The 17,546-nt window shown below is 36.6% G+C and overlaps 1 protein-coding gene across 5 annotated transcripts in view; it reads left to right on the plus strand.

Moving 5' to 3' along the window:
- Positions 1-17,546, plus strand: part of LOC135198169 (ficolin-2-like) — a 156,002-nt gene that overhangs the window by 110,035 nt on the left and 28,421 nt on the right. For 3 of the 5 annotated variants that reach the window (XM_064225683.1, XM_064225684.1, XM_064225686.1), the window contains one exon: positions 10,242-10,277. The exons of the other annotated variants lie outside the window; for them this stretch is intronic. In XM_064225683.1, coding sequence (XP_064081753.1) covers positions 10,242-10,277 — 36 coding nt within the window. The remainder of the gene's footprint in view (positions 1-10,241; positions 10,278-17,546) is intronic. 5 annotated transcript variants of the gene reach the window in all.

Here is a 17,546-nt window from a genome sequence, read left to right on the forward strand (position 1 = left end):
TCTGTAGTGAGGAAAACCTTGACCACACATTTTTTGCGAACCCATTACTAGGTGCCAGACATATGTTAGGCTAGATGCACAGTCACCTGGATGTCGCTCATCACGGTGACAAACTGGAGACACGAGGCGTTGAAAAATGTAACCGCAGTAAATGGATTCCAGGTCGGTTGGAAAACTCGCAACGAGACCATTTAGGTTGCTTCGAAGTTAAAGAGGAAGGAGGATAATGGTAGTTGTTCCCTCAGGACACCCAGTTCCTCTCGGGTTGTTTCTTCTTCTTCTTCCAAAGGCTCTAAGGAAATGAAGTTCTGTTCCCTGCTTCCCTTTCCGTGTGCAGCCGGGACTCAAAATATGGTTCGCAAAATAGTTTCCAGCGGTTATTCGGACAACTGACGAAAATTTGTTCAAATATCTTACGTGTGAAGGAAAAAGAAATGTCAATAATTAAATGCTAATTAAAAGCGCCACAATTAAAAGCAACTAGGTATAAACAAAGCACCAACTTTCCACGCTGAATGAGTCGCATTCCGTGTCATGTCAAGGGGAAATGGCCTGAAAATCTGATGACTCGGAAGGTCCTCAAGGAAATGAATGAATCACGAAATCTGGGCAATAACGCTCAACTCGAAGGGCTGGACAGCAAGATAAGGAGATCTAGAAAATAAATGAGAGGATATCCGAAGATCCAAAGGTGAAATGTTAAGACCCAAATGGACAGCACAAGATGGGAAAAAAAAAAAAAAAGTCTGAAAGGCGCGTGCAGCTAGGGGCAGAAGGGAGATCGTAAACACCCTTTAGTAATGCCTACAGTGCACCACGTGAGGTGAACTAATGGCACTACCCCGCTACGGAAGAAAATGTAGGACGCCTGATGAAAGCGATGTGACAGAATATTCGATCACTGATGCAGTCTGCCAAGTTTTTTCTGTCCCCTTCATTCATCACACAGTACAGATGTATAATGGCAACTGTGAAATTCTCTCCCAACAACTGCTATTTCATCACCGTTCTCACTTTTAAGTTTTCTGTACAAGAAAACTATGGAGATGGCCTCGTCTGTCCGTCGGCACTTTTTCTGTCCGACATCAGGTTTTAAAATCTACTCAGGCTAGAGGGTTGCAAATTGGTATCTTGAACAACCACCCTCAAAATCAAACACTAAATTGCAGCCCTCTGGCCTCAGTAGTTTAGATTTTATTTAAGGTTAAAGTTCGACATGACCGTGCGTCTGGCACCACAATAGGTAGTAAAAACATCACCAGGGCGTGGCTGGAAATTTCATGGGCCGCAGCCGAGTGTTTTATACCGCATTATACGCTGTACAGAAAACTCGATCGCGTCAAAGAAGCTTCGGCGCATTTTGTACTTGTTTATTATCGCAGCTGACTTTAAAAAAAAATATAGTTCCTGGAACATGAAACAGACTTGGAGGATTATTGCGACAGGCAGTTTGTTACGATGACGTCCAAACGCCACCGATGTTATCTTTGTTTCCCCGACCATTATTGATTTTTCATCCCCAAATACTTCTGTATTTACCTTTGTCCCCTTCCACTCTCCTCTTTACTCATGGATGCAATGCCAAATTCTGAATTACAACTCGAAGACGAGGGGGAAGTTATTCTTACTCGGGGACGAATGGTAAAGGTAAACAATCTGCAACGTTATCGGAAATCACTAGATATGAACCATTCTTTTCCTAGGTCTTTCGCGTCGTGTTTTAACTAGAGGACAGAAAACGGCATAGACTTCGTCAAAGGTGAGAGAGAGAGAGAGAGAGAGGAGAGGAGGCGGGAGAGAGAGAGAGAGAGAGAGAGAGAGAGAGAGAGAGAGAGATCAAATGATAAACTGAACACCGAAAGTACACCGAAAGTACAACAATAAAAGACTGAAAGAACAATATTGAAAGATTCATCCGAGTGGGTTCTGTCCCTTTTAACTTTTCCAAAGATGTCTAGCACTTTGATGGTCTGATCGAAAAATAAGTTACCTGTTCTCTTCCCTATGTACTATGTACTTTTCAAATGAAAGATGAAGTTTTTATTCCTTAATCCAAAACTTTTAGGTGGTAAATGTACTATCTTTGTAAGTGGTAAATATTAAAAATGCCTTTAAAAAGTTTTGAAAACAAGTTAACGTTTATCATTCAACTATTCTCGCTTCCATTCTGTCATCACCTAATATCAACATTCATTGGTTCATCTTTTTACTCTTGCTTACATTTACTCTGAGTTTCCTACTCTTGCAAAACCATTCATAATCTTTCACTGGTTCATGTATTTTTCCTTCACTATCCAAAATCAGTACTTCATCACCAGAAAAAAGAACCATCCAACAAATTTGCACCCAGTCTGATATCCTACCTCTCACTTCTCGCCTCTTAAGTCCGTCATTCAAGATAATACACATCCAAGTAGACAGAACACACCCTCGTCTTTGACCCCGTCTCAGTAGAGAGAGCTGAAACAGTAAGAGGAGTGGCTGGAAGTAGTATCCAAGATCACTATCTGACTGCCCTCAAGCGTAAGTGAAAATGAATGAAATTTTGCTGGAGCGGAAGGGTGGAAAATATGACAAGAAATATAATTAAGACATGAGAGATTTATAACAGGGAAATCAGAGCAGCATGTATGGAAATGGAAATAGTGAGCTCCAAAGAATGGCACTGAAGTCGAAGAAAATTCTATGATGTCAGCACAGAATCAGAAGGAAGTGCCTGTGGGCACAGGTTGAGCAGGAATAAAAGCAGTCAATGGGAGGATAATAAAATGAGTGCGTTAATGAAAGGAAAAAAGATGTTTGAGGTGCAGTTGCAAAATAAATCGTACACAAGAGGATAAATTACGCAGTTGAGGCCAACATCAGCAAAAAAAGGTGGTGTTTGTAACCATTCAGGAGTAAAAGATAGTGGAAACACTGTTCTTCAGTGAAATGGCAATAGGCAAATATACAAAATCTTCAAACAAAAGTTACAAATGGAGAGATGAAGTCTCAAGAATATTTATTCTCGTGTCAAAAGGGTGACTAATTTGAAGATTTGTTAAATATGGCGGGTAGAATAGAGAACATATGAATGATGCAAGAAGGGCAGGGTCAGCGGAAAATTGAGAATGCTTCAATTCTTTCAACATCAGTTTAAACAAAGCAGTCTCAGAACACATACATTTATACAGTTTTACATGTCCTTATGACCATCATACCTCAACAATAAGCTACTTTCTTTGGTGCAAGGGAAGTAGTGATTGTTTGCAAAACCAGACAAAATGAACCTTCATCCACCCGACACGTGCAGATCTTGCACTTTCACCCGTTTTCACTAAGCGCCACCATACCCACCAAAAATCCTCTCAATCTTTCACATTTCACATACATCTCTTGTCAACAGCACATTAAAAAACTCCTATCATTTAAAACAAACACATACATCTCTTGTCAACAGCACATTAAAAACTCCTATCATTTAAAACAACACATACATCTCTTGTCAACAGCACATTAAAAACTCCTATCATTTAAAACAACACATACATCTCTTGTCAACACATTAAAAACTCCTACTTTCATACAAGCAACATTAAAAACATCTTTCTCAATCAACACCATTAAAAACTCCTACACTAATGACTTAAATTGCCTGTCTGGAAGGCAGCAGCAAAACAATATCAAATTTGGGTTGAAAACCGTGTGTCAAGAGCAAAGTGGTATGAAGGAAATTCTGATGTCTACGCTCTTGATATAAAGTGACTGCTGTTGATCTCAGAGGAGAAGGCCTATCTGCTGCCATGTAGAAGCCATTTCTAGGCGTGCACGGACGGGATGCCGAATGTATTTTTGTCGAAGGACAAGAAGCAGAAGCCAGGAAGCCGAACGGACAAAATGCCGAATATTGTTAAGATTACGAAAGATAAATATAAGCAAAAATAATAATAGGATTATAACATTTGCTGAGAGATATAGATAACTTTTCACTAATTCGATAATTACTATTTAACTGCTTCTTTAATTAACAATTACCTAGTTTACTAATACTGCTTTGTAGTTATATATTTTTTTCTTTATTCAAATTTGACTATAAGAACAAAAACAATAATAGTTTGTTTTTTCTTCAGTCGTTAGAAAATCGATAAGAAGGCTTTTTCTTTGTTTGTTTTGAAAATTTCAGAACACATATAAAATACAAAAGGAGCAAAATAAAAGTAAAATTCTTGATAATTATTTTACTTCGACAAATTTGATTAAAAGTAAAATATTTTAAAATTGTGAGTCAGAGATCGTAGAAACGCTAATCCTTCGTCCTTATCATAAGAACAAAATATGGATATTATTCTATCGTTAATGGCATCGTATTTCTTGTTAGGTCGTGATATATCAATCCCTGCAGAAGCCTGCTCAATTAGAATTTCATTACATGCTTGTTCATTTCTGATAACCTTTAGTAATTTGGTGAGTGTTTGATAACCTTTAGTAATTTGGTGAGTGTTGGATGGGTTACATTAATTCTCTCTTTAAAAGCCTGATGCCAGCCTTCAAGGGAATTGTTTGTTCTCGGTAAATTATCATTAACTCTAGTGTGAACAGACCAAAAATCAACATAAAACAATGGTTTCCTCCTTCGACCTTGCTGGATTATCCCTAACCACGTACTTTCGAAGTAAACCAAAAAATCACTTAGTAATTCATCAGTTTCAGCATCTAAGGAATTCACCAATTCGTCAAATAAATCATGTACATCTGCAGGTGGGACGAAAGCAAGTGCTTGTAACTGCTTGATGAAAATAGCTTTACTGGGTTCAACATACCACTGCTGTAGACCACAAGACTGGATATTCCGCCATAAACATTGGCCGAAATGAAAGAAACAACCTGATATAGATGTATTAGGAAAGTTCTTTTTAATGTTATTTATTGTTGCTCTTTCGAAATCAACAGGCTCCTGAACACCTCTGCTTTTTAAAAACCCAAAAGTTTCGTCATATGTTTTTTCTTCTTTGTTACTGGCAATACAATACACAATGGCAAGGTTTTACTTTTTAAAACAATGGCATGTATGGTATAAAGCTGTTTGCTTAAAGGAGTGGAGTCAAATGTGCCATCGGCAAACCATGCTTGTTTTTTAGATAATAATACCAAGTTATTTTCTGTCGAGAAAATTGTAACAGAGGTAGTTTCATAAAGACGAAAATTCTCGCCACGGTCTGTTATGTCCAAGTCTTCACTTTCTTCATTCTTTCTCGCTCGCCTTACCATTCTTGCAAGTGTTTCTCTTTTAGGTATAGAACCAGCAATGCTGAGCGGCAGTTCTTCCAAGACATTATTTATTACACGGCTTGTTACCTCTTCTGTTTGTTCTGCTGTAGTCTTCATTTTATCCAAAGCTTTTAAAATGGTATTATGAGCACCGTCGGGAGGATGTGAATGATCTGAAGCTTGTCCAAGTTCGGTATCACTGATCGTTCTAATTCTACCATTGCACTTTTTTCGTCGCTCACATCTCCAGTAAGTAGTTTCTTTAACAGTTTTATCGACAACGTATGAATATCCATTATGAAACAATTTTCGGCCACCACGTCCTGTCTTAGTGAATTCCATGGTTGAAATCGCAAAAAATAAATTCCAAAGTCAAATTTGAATATAGAAAAAAAATATAACTACAAAGCAGTATTAGTAAACTAGGTAATTGTTAATTAAACAAGCAGTTAAATAGTAATTATCGAATACGTGAAAAGTCAAACTTCATTGAAGAAAAAATCTTAACTATTATTATTTTTGCTTATATTTATCTTTCGTAATCTTAGCAATATTCGGCATTTTGTCCGTTCGACTTACTGTCTGTTCGGCATTGTGTCTGTTCGTCGTTATGTCTGTTCGGCATTCTGTCCGTTCGGCTTCCTGGCTTCTGCTTCTTGTCCTTCGACAAAAATGCATTCGGCATCCCGTCCGTGTACCTTTCTAGGTGTTCCTTTGCATTGAGACAGAGCATCACAATCTTATCGACAGAAAACTATAAAGCGCCGCCGTACAATTAGTACCGCTGCAGTATTCGATCATGGATCTCAGAAAGACTTCATAACATTTCAATACTTGTGTAGGTAAAAAGTAAACTTATATTTCATTCACGTTTATAAGAACTGAAGCTTTATTCTAAACACGTTTGTAACCAAACCATACTCATTAGGTGAAAATGGAACGACGCGATCTTTTGCGTTTTCAGTTTGAATATTTATTTTTGAATCATAAGCGAAATGATGATCAACCATTAAAGAGTAAAACTGGTGGAATCAGCCTCGAATGGCAACACCGAACCGTGAATATGTACGGGTCCATAGGGTTTAGTCAAAGGCTGCAGAGAAACTTGCAAGTTGTACTGAAGAGGGAAATGGTACAAACAAAAGACGTAAAGCAAACTAAAATACACTCAAGATAAAGGTAAGAGAAAAAGGGAAAAGCAATAAAACTGCATTCTAAATGTGTCATCGCACGAAGGACCAAAGAGAACACTGGCAGCAATCAAAGATGCAGAGATGATAATTAGCAGAAAGTTTGAATATAAGAACATCTGCAAAAACTCACAGAAGGGGAGACAAAGCGAACGCATGAAAGAACGGAAATGATGATTGGATAGTAATCCACAACTATTCCCATCACGTTGGTCATTCCTCTTCGTAAACTAAATACCCCTGCAGATAAAAACAAATTAATAATTTCATACATTCCTTTAAATTACCAATTGCTAGAACATTAAAACGGATATACCAATAAAACAGCGTCTCTCTTATGCATTAATATATAATATATAATATATATATATATATATATACATATATATATATATATATATATATATATATATATATATATATAAAAATAAAAAATACCACTGGAAGAAGAATGATTACAAGCACACACACCACACACTATATATATATATATATATATATATATATATATATATATATATATGTGTGTGTGTGTGTATAATAATATATATTATATATATTATATATATATCAATATATATCTATATATTATATATATATATAATATACGTATATATATAAGTGAATATATATCACCTAATGAACAAAAGGGTTAACCACCCTCTGGATCTCCTTTTGATAAGTTGACTTGGCTCAGTGGTAGCACATTAGTTTTGCACTCGTAAGGTCTATAGTTCAATCCTGCTCTCGACCTACCCATAAATACAGCTCGGAATGGGTACCAGCGTCAGCTGGAACCCAAGAAAAAGGCAAGGGGTAGCAACCTCAGCCCAATAATTTGTTGGGAACCTCCTAGTGCAACCCCTCATAAAGGGAATAAGGGCATATCTTCGACATGAACCTTTCCCATTTATCTGGAGGATGTGGGACAGAAGGGTAGAGCCTTCTGGTTTCTCAGCAAATAAAATGTAACGTGAGAATGCGGAGTGCTAAGCAAAGCATTGTGGACCATTGAATTGGAGGAAAAATCCATTAGGCTTGTAGCCCCATATTTTACATTCATGCTGGAAAAAATAAACTAGAGGAAAACATAAAATATCAAGTCTTGGGTAAACTAGTCGATTTGTTTTGTATGTGACTAAGAAAAAGGAGTTCTAGGAGTACATGGGATGCAGAAAATCTTATGGAGGTGTTGGCAAAGGGTCGTGATTGTTGGAAACACATGGTCTCCATAGAATGGAGTGGTGAGATGAATGGATGAAGGCCTAGCTGGCCATTACTTGGTGGAAGTGGGAGCCGAGTTAGACAAAATTCCAGTTTGAGAGTACACAAGGTGACAATGGGGCTATCAGTTCTATTAAGACGGGTCAGTTTCATAAAAAGGAAGTGAGAAGACCATATAAGGAGGAAGCAGATGAAATATGGGCACCACTTGTGTGAGGCATGTCAAATTACAGCATGGGATCATACAGTCAGCAGGAGGATTATGGTTATAGATGCTTTGGATTAGCCGGATAAAAACAGTAAGCTGTAGGATAAAAAAAAAAAGTTCAGTGAAGGAAAAATAGTATTACTTGAGGTATGTATGCAAATCAGATAATCAGATAAGACGATCAAAGACAGGAAAACAAGAGGACGGATAATGAAGTCAAAAGGAAAGTGACCGAGAAAAAGCAGATCAGAAATTAAAAATGAGAGGGAAAGTAAGTATTTATGCCAGAACCTAAAAGAAGAATAACATGTTCTTTGAAAAGGTAGTAAATGCAAATAAACAGATTGATGAACAAGTAAGTCTCAAAATATTACAAGCATATGGAAAGGTGCTGTCTGAATTGACTCTGTGCTCAATCAACACAGTGAGTATAACTAAGATTTGTTGACAGGGAAGAAAATGACAAGCAGAGGTGAAGGAAACACGGGGCTTGTGCATAATTGAGAATTCTCGTGGAAGTGACAGCTGAAGACATAAAGTGGCCACATATGAGGTTAAACCATGTAAAGGAACTATTAGTTTATGGGATAAAGAGTGGGAAGTTGTGGTACAGTACTGAAAGTGTGAGTGAATGGCTATGCAAGCTGTGTATGTCTTCAAAACTTGAGGACTTGGAGTTTCTGTAAAAGCCAAGACAAATATTTACCTAAGGACTGTTGAACCAACTTTCAATTATGGTAGTAAAAGTGAGAATTATGAAACTGAATATAAATTTAAAAAGCTACAGCTTTCAAGATGAGTTGTTTGTGTAATGTGTGCAATATAAAAGAATTGAAACAGCAAGATGGTTTGTTCATGTGGGAACAGAAATGGACAAAAGTTTTGTGAAAACTATTTAAATTGGAAATGTTAGGAGAGAGGAAGAGAGAAAGACATGGGGAGGACCACTGTTAAAAGGACACTGGAAAAGCCCTATATATCCAAGAAGCATGAGAGTGAATGCATGATATACTAAATGGTGCTGATTTAATGAGGTCCAACACGCCAATGAAGTTTTCTGCAGTGGTGTATGAAGCAGATAATGTTCTGGAAGTTTCCACGGTTCAGCGGTTAAACGCAAAACAATGATGGTGATAATATATTCTCTATATATATATATATATATATAGTATATATATATAATATCTATATATATATATAATATATATAATATAGTATAATAAGTATGTATGTGTGTGTGCGTGTGTGTGTGTAACAAGTTTGGCCCAGCAACAGTAGATTTACAGAATAAACTTGTGCAAAGGGCACACTATTAAAAAAATCAGACAGATCACGACCTAAGAAAGGAATGGAAGGACTACGTAGTACCATTTCACAGCGCTTCTTTAGATGCCGGGATAAATAACTCAATCAGTGCATGCTATTAGCCTACCTCATTTTTAAAATCGATGTTCCTCTCTCACTCTTATTCCCGACGGCATTCAGGAGAAACCGAATTAGCATAAATTTGGGAAGTTGATGAAAGTAGAAATTGACAGTCCACGAACACACGAGGCTTTTTCTGGCTCTCCCGATTGGGTCGCGAGGGCGGAAAATAGGATGCTCTCTTGTAGCGTAGGGCGCAATTCCAGGCGCTGCCACATCTGCGACCTCCTTTCTTAATTTATAATGGGTTCTGCTGCAGACGTGTGTTGGATGTATGCTTTTCTGGACTTACTTAACACTTCTACATATGTAATTGTCTGTATCTGTATGTACTACATGTGAATTCGACGCCTTTTGTGTAGTACTTGACTATATTTCCGTATTGTGTGTGCTGCCTGGGTGAGTAGGTGTGCCGGCTGGCTAAAAAAAAAAATACCAAGATACTGTAGTTAGTTAAAAAAAAAAAAAACGCATGCTTATATAACAGATGTAAGCTTGAAGTTTTCTTTATCAAAGAGTATATGATATTTCTCACTTCCAAATAGATATTCACATCTGACATTATCCTACCCACAGTCCCATTAACCTTTCACTTTTCCAAAGATTCACTTTCTCCTTTTCACCATCAGACACTGGGCACTTCACTTCTACAGACACTCATTTTTCCATGAACTCTATGCAATTGGCTTTTCCAAAAATCACAATGACATACTTTACTGAATTCCAAAAACTTGCATAGGATTCATGAAACTCTCAACCGACACCCAGCACTTGCAAACATTCGAAGGCGAACTGAAGATGTCTGTCTCCCTTCAGAACTTGCTCCTCCAACACTGCCCCTCCAACACCGCATAGCCAACACACATCCCACTTCCACACCAGCACATCTGAAACCTTCCATTTCCAGAAGCACCCATTACTGAATCTTAAATATCTTACTTTGCCAGGTGAAAGCAAGGGCAACTGTACATCTATGTTTCCAGGTTAGTGAATTGAAGTTTAATACAATTTCACTTATAAACATTCCAAAGGCTCAAGTTAGTTATTATAGATTCCATGGCATTTTTAACAATCCCCTAAACTATGTAACTAATCATTTCTATTCATACTTTTTTAAGCTAGGAAGGACTTATACAGGTGAACACATCAATAAAAGCAGGAAAGCGAATCATAACAACAAAGTGATTTTATGTTAAGCGATTCAGTCCCACTTGCTATACCTTCAGACAAACTGGTCTCAAAATAACAGTATTGCAAAAGCATTAAAACAGGGAAAACTTTGCTAGTAAATATATATATATATATATATATATATATATATATATATATATATATATATATATATATACCTTCAGACAAATGGTATCAATATAAAAGTATTGCAAAAGCATTAAAACAGGGAAAACTTTGCTAGTAAATATATATATTTATAAATATAATATATATATTATATATATATATATATATATATATATATATAATACCTTCAGACAAACTGGTATCAATATAACAGTATTGCAAAAGCATTAAAACAGGGAAAACTTTGCCAGTAAAAAAAATATATACACACACACACACACACATATATATATATATATATATATATATATATCGAGCTACAATATCCTTTAATATCTAATTCGCTCTACCTCAGAATTAATATATTTTCATATATGCTTAACCGAAGGGGAATTTTTTCTCGATAATAGATTTGCCTGGACCAGGGCGCGAACCTATGGATCCTTTCAAACCCAGGAACGTCAGTGAAGCTTTACCTACTACACTGACGTTCCTGGGTTTGAAAGGATCCATAGGTTCGCGCCCTGGTCCAGGCAAATCTATTATCGAGAAAAAATTCCCCTTCGGTTAAGCATATATGAAAAATATATTAATTCTGAGGTAGAGCGAATTAGATATTAAAGGATATTGTAGCTCGATATATGTATATGAATCACGGAAATGTGATATGACTTTATATATATATATATATATATATATATATATATATATATATATATATATATATATATATATATATATATATATATATATATATATATATACATATGTATATATATATATATATATATATATATATATATATATATATATATCCAGTTTTGCTTTCTATCAAAGTAAAGAATCCTGAGTTATGGGTCTATCAATATTCTCGCCTTTGGCAGTCGGTAACAATAAAGAACTGCAAGAAAAAGTTCATTATCCCCAGGGGCATTGCATTACGAAGAGGAATGACTTTGGGTGAAAACAACCCATCGGGAATAGTTTTCATTGCTGTGGCACTTCTCTAGCATCATTTCTCATTCACTGTCGTTCTTCTAAGTTCATTTGGTCTTCTTGTCTTTGAGATGTGAGACTGTTTCTTTATTGTGTCTTCTCTTGAACTCGTTCCATTTCCATATCTCACGGTTACTCATATTTACATTCATAATTTTATGGGTCAATGACGACACTTATCGTTGCATTCTCTTAGTGTCTTTTGGTTTCCATTGAAAGCTCCGTCCTTTGCTACCAAATCCAGGTTTAACTAACATCACATGACTTACCAGAGCAGGGTCACCACCGAGCCTACTGTAGTAACCAAACTTTCGTTCGCACGTTGTGTCAAAAGCGGATCAAATCGCTGCAATAAACTTTATAGGTCTCTCTACAAGCGAGAGTTCATGCTGGCATAATGCTGGCTTAATCTCAAATAATGACTAACTAGTGCGTTCTGAGCTGAGAATCCTGTCTATCGGTTTACCTTTACCATATATGAACCAGGCTGGGTCTACTCACCAGTTCGACTGCTACTGTGGGACATTGAATAAATAATACGCCGGTATTAGTTATTAACGGAGGGGTATATTATTCTAATGAACCTGACAATGGATGGACGTTGGGCAAAAGCCCAGCCACTGCGGCCAAGAAGGAATCTTACAATGAGGTATATTCACTAGAATAGACCTCTCTGTTATTAACTAATACAGTATTAATTATGCATGTCCCACAGTAGTAATCGAGCCGTAAGTGGACCAGCTTGGGTCATATATATCAACATCATTTCCGTTTTCATCATCATTTGCAAGATTTCTCTCTTTTATTACTTCTAAAGCTATAGATTAACATAAGGGCGGAATTAAACAATATCGGGCAGATATATAGGCAATTTGATTTGTTCCATCCCAGACATCATGGAAGATCCATCCCATGGGACTAAAGTATTATTCAGATTACAAACTAGATACAAAGACTTAAACTGAAGGTGTAAAAGGCTTTTTCATTTTTGTCTGTTTTAAAGTATAATATACCAATAAGGATGAGTCACAAACACACTCATCATTATATATACATATATGTGTGTGCGTGTGCATGTGTGTGTTATGTAAATATTCATACACATAATGTGTGTGTGGTTTTGTGTTCCACACTTATTTGCATCCGCTTTCTGTCTTTCGATAAATTCCCAACTGAAAACCCTTATGGACAGAGTCAACGGACTATAAACCCCAAGGGACTCCAAAGGGAAGCCAGCCTTATAGAGACAAGTTATAGGAAAAGGTGATATGTAAATAATCATAAGGAAAAAGACAATAAAACTGATAAACCTCAATCAGGGAGACATCAGCAATTCAACATTTTAGTTGTAGCCAAAATAAAACTCCTAGCAAACTGAGTAGTATCAAACCTGATACTAATAAACAACACTCCGTTTGCAGCAGCAGCAGCCAGCCTAGTGTTGTGAACAAAGACTGCTAGGTCAGATTAAGAAGAGTGCAGAGGATGTTTGTCATTGCAGTATACAGTTTACCCAATAAACATTATGAACTCAGTTTATGTCTGTGCCACAAGTCAACATTAAGAGTTGGCAAAATAAACTTGACTGATGACATAACTCTATCTAAGCATTTGAGAAGACAGTCAGCACCAGAACCAGAAGACTATAATCGAGAACAATACTCCAAACAAGAAAGAAGAAGAGTTGAAGCACTTTGATACAATGTTTGCTCACAAAGACTTAAGCCTAAAGTTCTGTCTTCTTTTTAAGGCAATATATAGCAGTTCATATCAGGTCCTGCAAGGGGAAGAATGCTAGAATCAAGTCCAAAGAGCAGCAACTTAAGGGATGACCACTACCGACAGTCATCACCACTGGAAAGCAAAATCTCCTTCATCTACTCAGTATAAGCTCTATCAGCTCTCTCACAGACAACCTGAGCTTGATTCTAAGATCAGTGAAACTAAGTCACAAAAATTCAAACTGATTGTCCCCCCCATAAAAGGTGCCATGAATAGTTATCCAAATCTGGGTTCCAATAGCTAGGAACATAAAAGATTTATTGGCCTTCAACAAACTTTGACACCTTTATTTCACGACATCCATACTCATACAATGGTTAGCGAGATTCAAAAACCTTACCACAATTCCACAGGCCCTTGGAATGGTCGTATGCTTGAGTAAGATGGGCTTTTTGAACCCTGGAATTAACAGTTCAGAAATGTCGCAAATCAAAGACAAGACTATCAAAATTGACAGCAGCAACATCAAAGCCCTTTTTATCTTTATATAAACCATGGGCGTTGATATATAAAAATAAGGCATTTCCGTGATTGAGTCTGTGGACCTGGATTAGGCCGACATACCCCACAGAGCCAAATACATCTCTAAATTTGCCAGACACAGAAGGAAGGTCTGCAGTTAGTCTTGCAAATGAGGTCTCAGGGTAAGAAAATGAAATAGAAAACAATAAGGATAAGGTAACCTCTGCTAAACCTCCAGGCATACTCGGATCTTCTACTAAGCCTTCCCTACACATCATTTGAAAAACAAGAGTAAGAGTAAGTGCACTCAAATGCACCCCAAGCAAAGAAGCTCCAATCCAATTTTATCGTTCAAGAAAGTCCTTCGTGTAGAAGTGATGCCTACTGGGTTAGTGAGTCTTCTACACAATAAGATAAGACAGACCAAACAGGGTAAGAAATGTACGTTCAGTGATGTCAAAAGTAAAATTTATGCAATAAATAATTATGCCAGACAGCAAAATGTCTATGCTCACAGAAGGACTCGACAGAACACTGTGCTGGCCAGCCTTAGAATGGACCTTAATCTCTCTTGTGGTAGAATCTCAATGAGCAGTTAATGCAATGCCTTTTACATGCTCTGTTTGAATAATTATATCTAGATTGTAATTTAAACAACAAATTATTCCTAAAGTATGAATCTTCAACTGATATGAAACACAAACAGAGTACATGGACACGAGGAAAGAGAAACAAAAGGCGCAAAATCATCTACTTGAGATTCAGGGCCTCTGTAACACGGTTTTTTGGACTTTGCTCCTTATCAAAGCATCGGATGTAGCTGAAAGTTGACATATGTATATTTTACAACCACACACAAATTTAGGGCAACTGCTGGGATCCTTGAGGATTATTTAGCACTTCTTACAACTACTCGAGAAATTAGTTTTTATAGCCACAAGTTAAATTTTCTAATCCAACAATGCCCATGATAGCCTTCAGTGTTATCCTGAATTATAACGAGGCGAAAGTGGGTGGAGCCTCATGAAGCCATCATTCTGACGATAATTATTGGTGAAGGTTTAAAGCCAAAATACGGTACCTGCTATTTATTTTTCAGTAAATAGGTAGATAGAGAATAAATAAAAATTGCTTGACATTGGATATAGCAGTTATCAAATCAAGCTTGTCTACTATGTTTTTGAAAACTTCCAACTATTCTCTACATCTTGTCAATCTGATTGTGACCTATAAAGTAGACTGTAATTTCTTAGGAAACTTATTTTGGGAGTTAGACTGATAATCGAAGTGTTTTTGTATTTATTAACATATTTGTTGGTTTGTTCATTATGACAATTATCAGTGGAGAGGTTTCAGAGTTCATAAAGGTGTACTGCTTTGCTTGTATTTAAATTTTTATGTCATTGTTGCCAGAGGTATAGCCTTCGTTACTTATAGCCAATCATCCGTCGAGAAAGAGGGAAGAAATGCTGTCATAAGTTACGTAACGAGTGCGTTCGAAACCTTTTCTCTGAGTAAGTTGGCCCGTCTTAAAAAAAGAAGAAGTCACTTTTACATTATAAGTACCAAATTTATTCAACCTACGTACTGCAAAATATAGTCAAAATTTATGTGTAGATATAATGTGTATTCTGAATAAGGGTTATATTTATAAAATGCATAGATAAAAAGTTATTGAGAAAAAACCGTGTTATAGATGCCCTGAATCTCATAGTAAGGCATTTTCACGCAAGCTTGAAAATGTTTGAGAATGAAGGTATATGAAGTTGTTTCTCTTTTCTCATACGTACTCTATTTATACTTTATATCACGTTCTTATTCCTGTGATAAAAGTTTATATATAAACCGGGGTGACTTAGTCAAACGGTTTACCTGTGGATCTCTTGGTATGAATACTGCTTTTTCTCTAGCTCTTCTCATTCATTACCTACCTGAAGAGAGAGACGGCAGCAGTTTCTGAAATGCAGTACTTATTTTCTATATTTTGGCGATTTTATGGGCTCCTTTTATTTTTCCTCACTCATATATATATATATATATATATATATATAATCTATATATATATATATATATATATATTATATATATGTCATATCACATTTCCGTGATTCATATACATATATCGAGCTACAATGTCCTTTAATATCTAATTCGCTCTACCTCGGAATTAATATATTTTCATATATGCTTAACCGAAGGGGAATTTTTTCTCGATAATAGATTTGCCTGGACCAGGGCGCGAACCTATGGATCCTTTCAAACCCAGGAACGTCAGTGAAGCTTTACCTACTACACCACCGCGTGGTGTAGTAGGTAAAGCTTCACTGACGTTCCTGGGTTTGAAAGGATCCATAGGTTCGCGCCCTGGTCCAGGCAAATCTATTATCGAGAAAAAAAAAAATTCCCCTTCGGTTAAGCATATATGAAAATATATTAATTCCGAGGTAGAGCGAATTAGATATTAAAGGACATTGTAGCTCGATTTATATATATATATATATATATATATATATATATATATATATATATATATATATATATACGTATACATATAATACGAAGAAAAAGTTTTCTGAGTATTTACTGAAGGGCAAGACAGGTAAAGCGCAGTATATAACACAAAAACAAAAGTTAACAAATAGTATTTCTAGTCATTAGATGAAGAGGCAGGGGAACATCTAAGTGAGCTGACAGCATAACAATATTCATTATTATGCTTAGCAATGAAGGGGAGGCAGTTGTCATTCTAGTCCATCAGATAAAATCATTTTTCCACTAAATGCTTCAGTTCGATACAACCATAAAATTTGGTCCCTATCTTCTCCATAGGCCACATTTTTGAAAATTACTGGGTATCCACTCAAAATTCCAAAAGGGCTGGCAATTTTCAAGATGGCCACTAGTCAAGGTTTTAACATGGGACTCATGTATGTCTGGTCATGTTTATATACTTTTGTTTTGGTTACACACATTTTAGGAAGTCATCAAGCAAAAGCAAAATGTGTTTTTGTTAAAGATTTCATATAGCATACATAAAGAAAGATAGCAGCCAATATGGTAGCCAATATCTCAGGTCCAGCAAGATTTAGGAAACCATTTCCAGGAAGACAGTGCAGATTTGTTGGCAACAGACTCCAAACATGTGGCTCATCTTAGCTCAGCTGAGCTTGTTCATACTCACTTTGAGCAAGGAAAGTCCAAGAACAACGAATTTTTGAAAGACTTGGCTGATAATCCAACCACATTTTACGAGCCCATCAGGAAGAACAGGCTTGACCTCGTCCCTCAAAATAAGCCTTTACAGAACCATCAAAACAAAAACAGCTGAAAGAAGTATGCCAACTTTTCTCCAACATATGCATTTCCTGTCAAAGCAAGGAATGCGACCTGCAGGAATTATTTAAGCATGAGAATCATTTGTTCCCTGCATCTCTGAGTGAGGGGTGGAAAGATTTACAGCTGTCAAAAGTCCCAACTCTCCTCCATACTTGAGAACCGCACCTCACTTCCGGACCAAAAGCCAGGCAGATGACATCATCACTGAAGGTTCGACTTTGGCCCATGCATTGCCACCCAAGAGATCTAAGACTTTTGCAGACTACACACAGCCCTTGACTTTCTGCCATATGAATTAATGCTTATGCTAATGTGTACAAGTCAGCAAATATTGTCTTTGATGTGTATAGTTCATCAAGTCTGAAAGCAGACACAAG

This window comes from Macrobrachium nipponense, chromosome 21, assembly GCF_015104395.2.
Source record: "Macrobrachium nipponense isolate FS-2020 chromosome 21, ASM1510439v2, whole genome shotgun sequence".
In the NCBI taxonomy this organism is placed as follows: Eukaryota; Metazoa; Arthropoda; class Malacostraca; order Decapoda; family Palaemonidae; genus Macrobrachium; species Macrobrachium nipponense.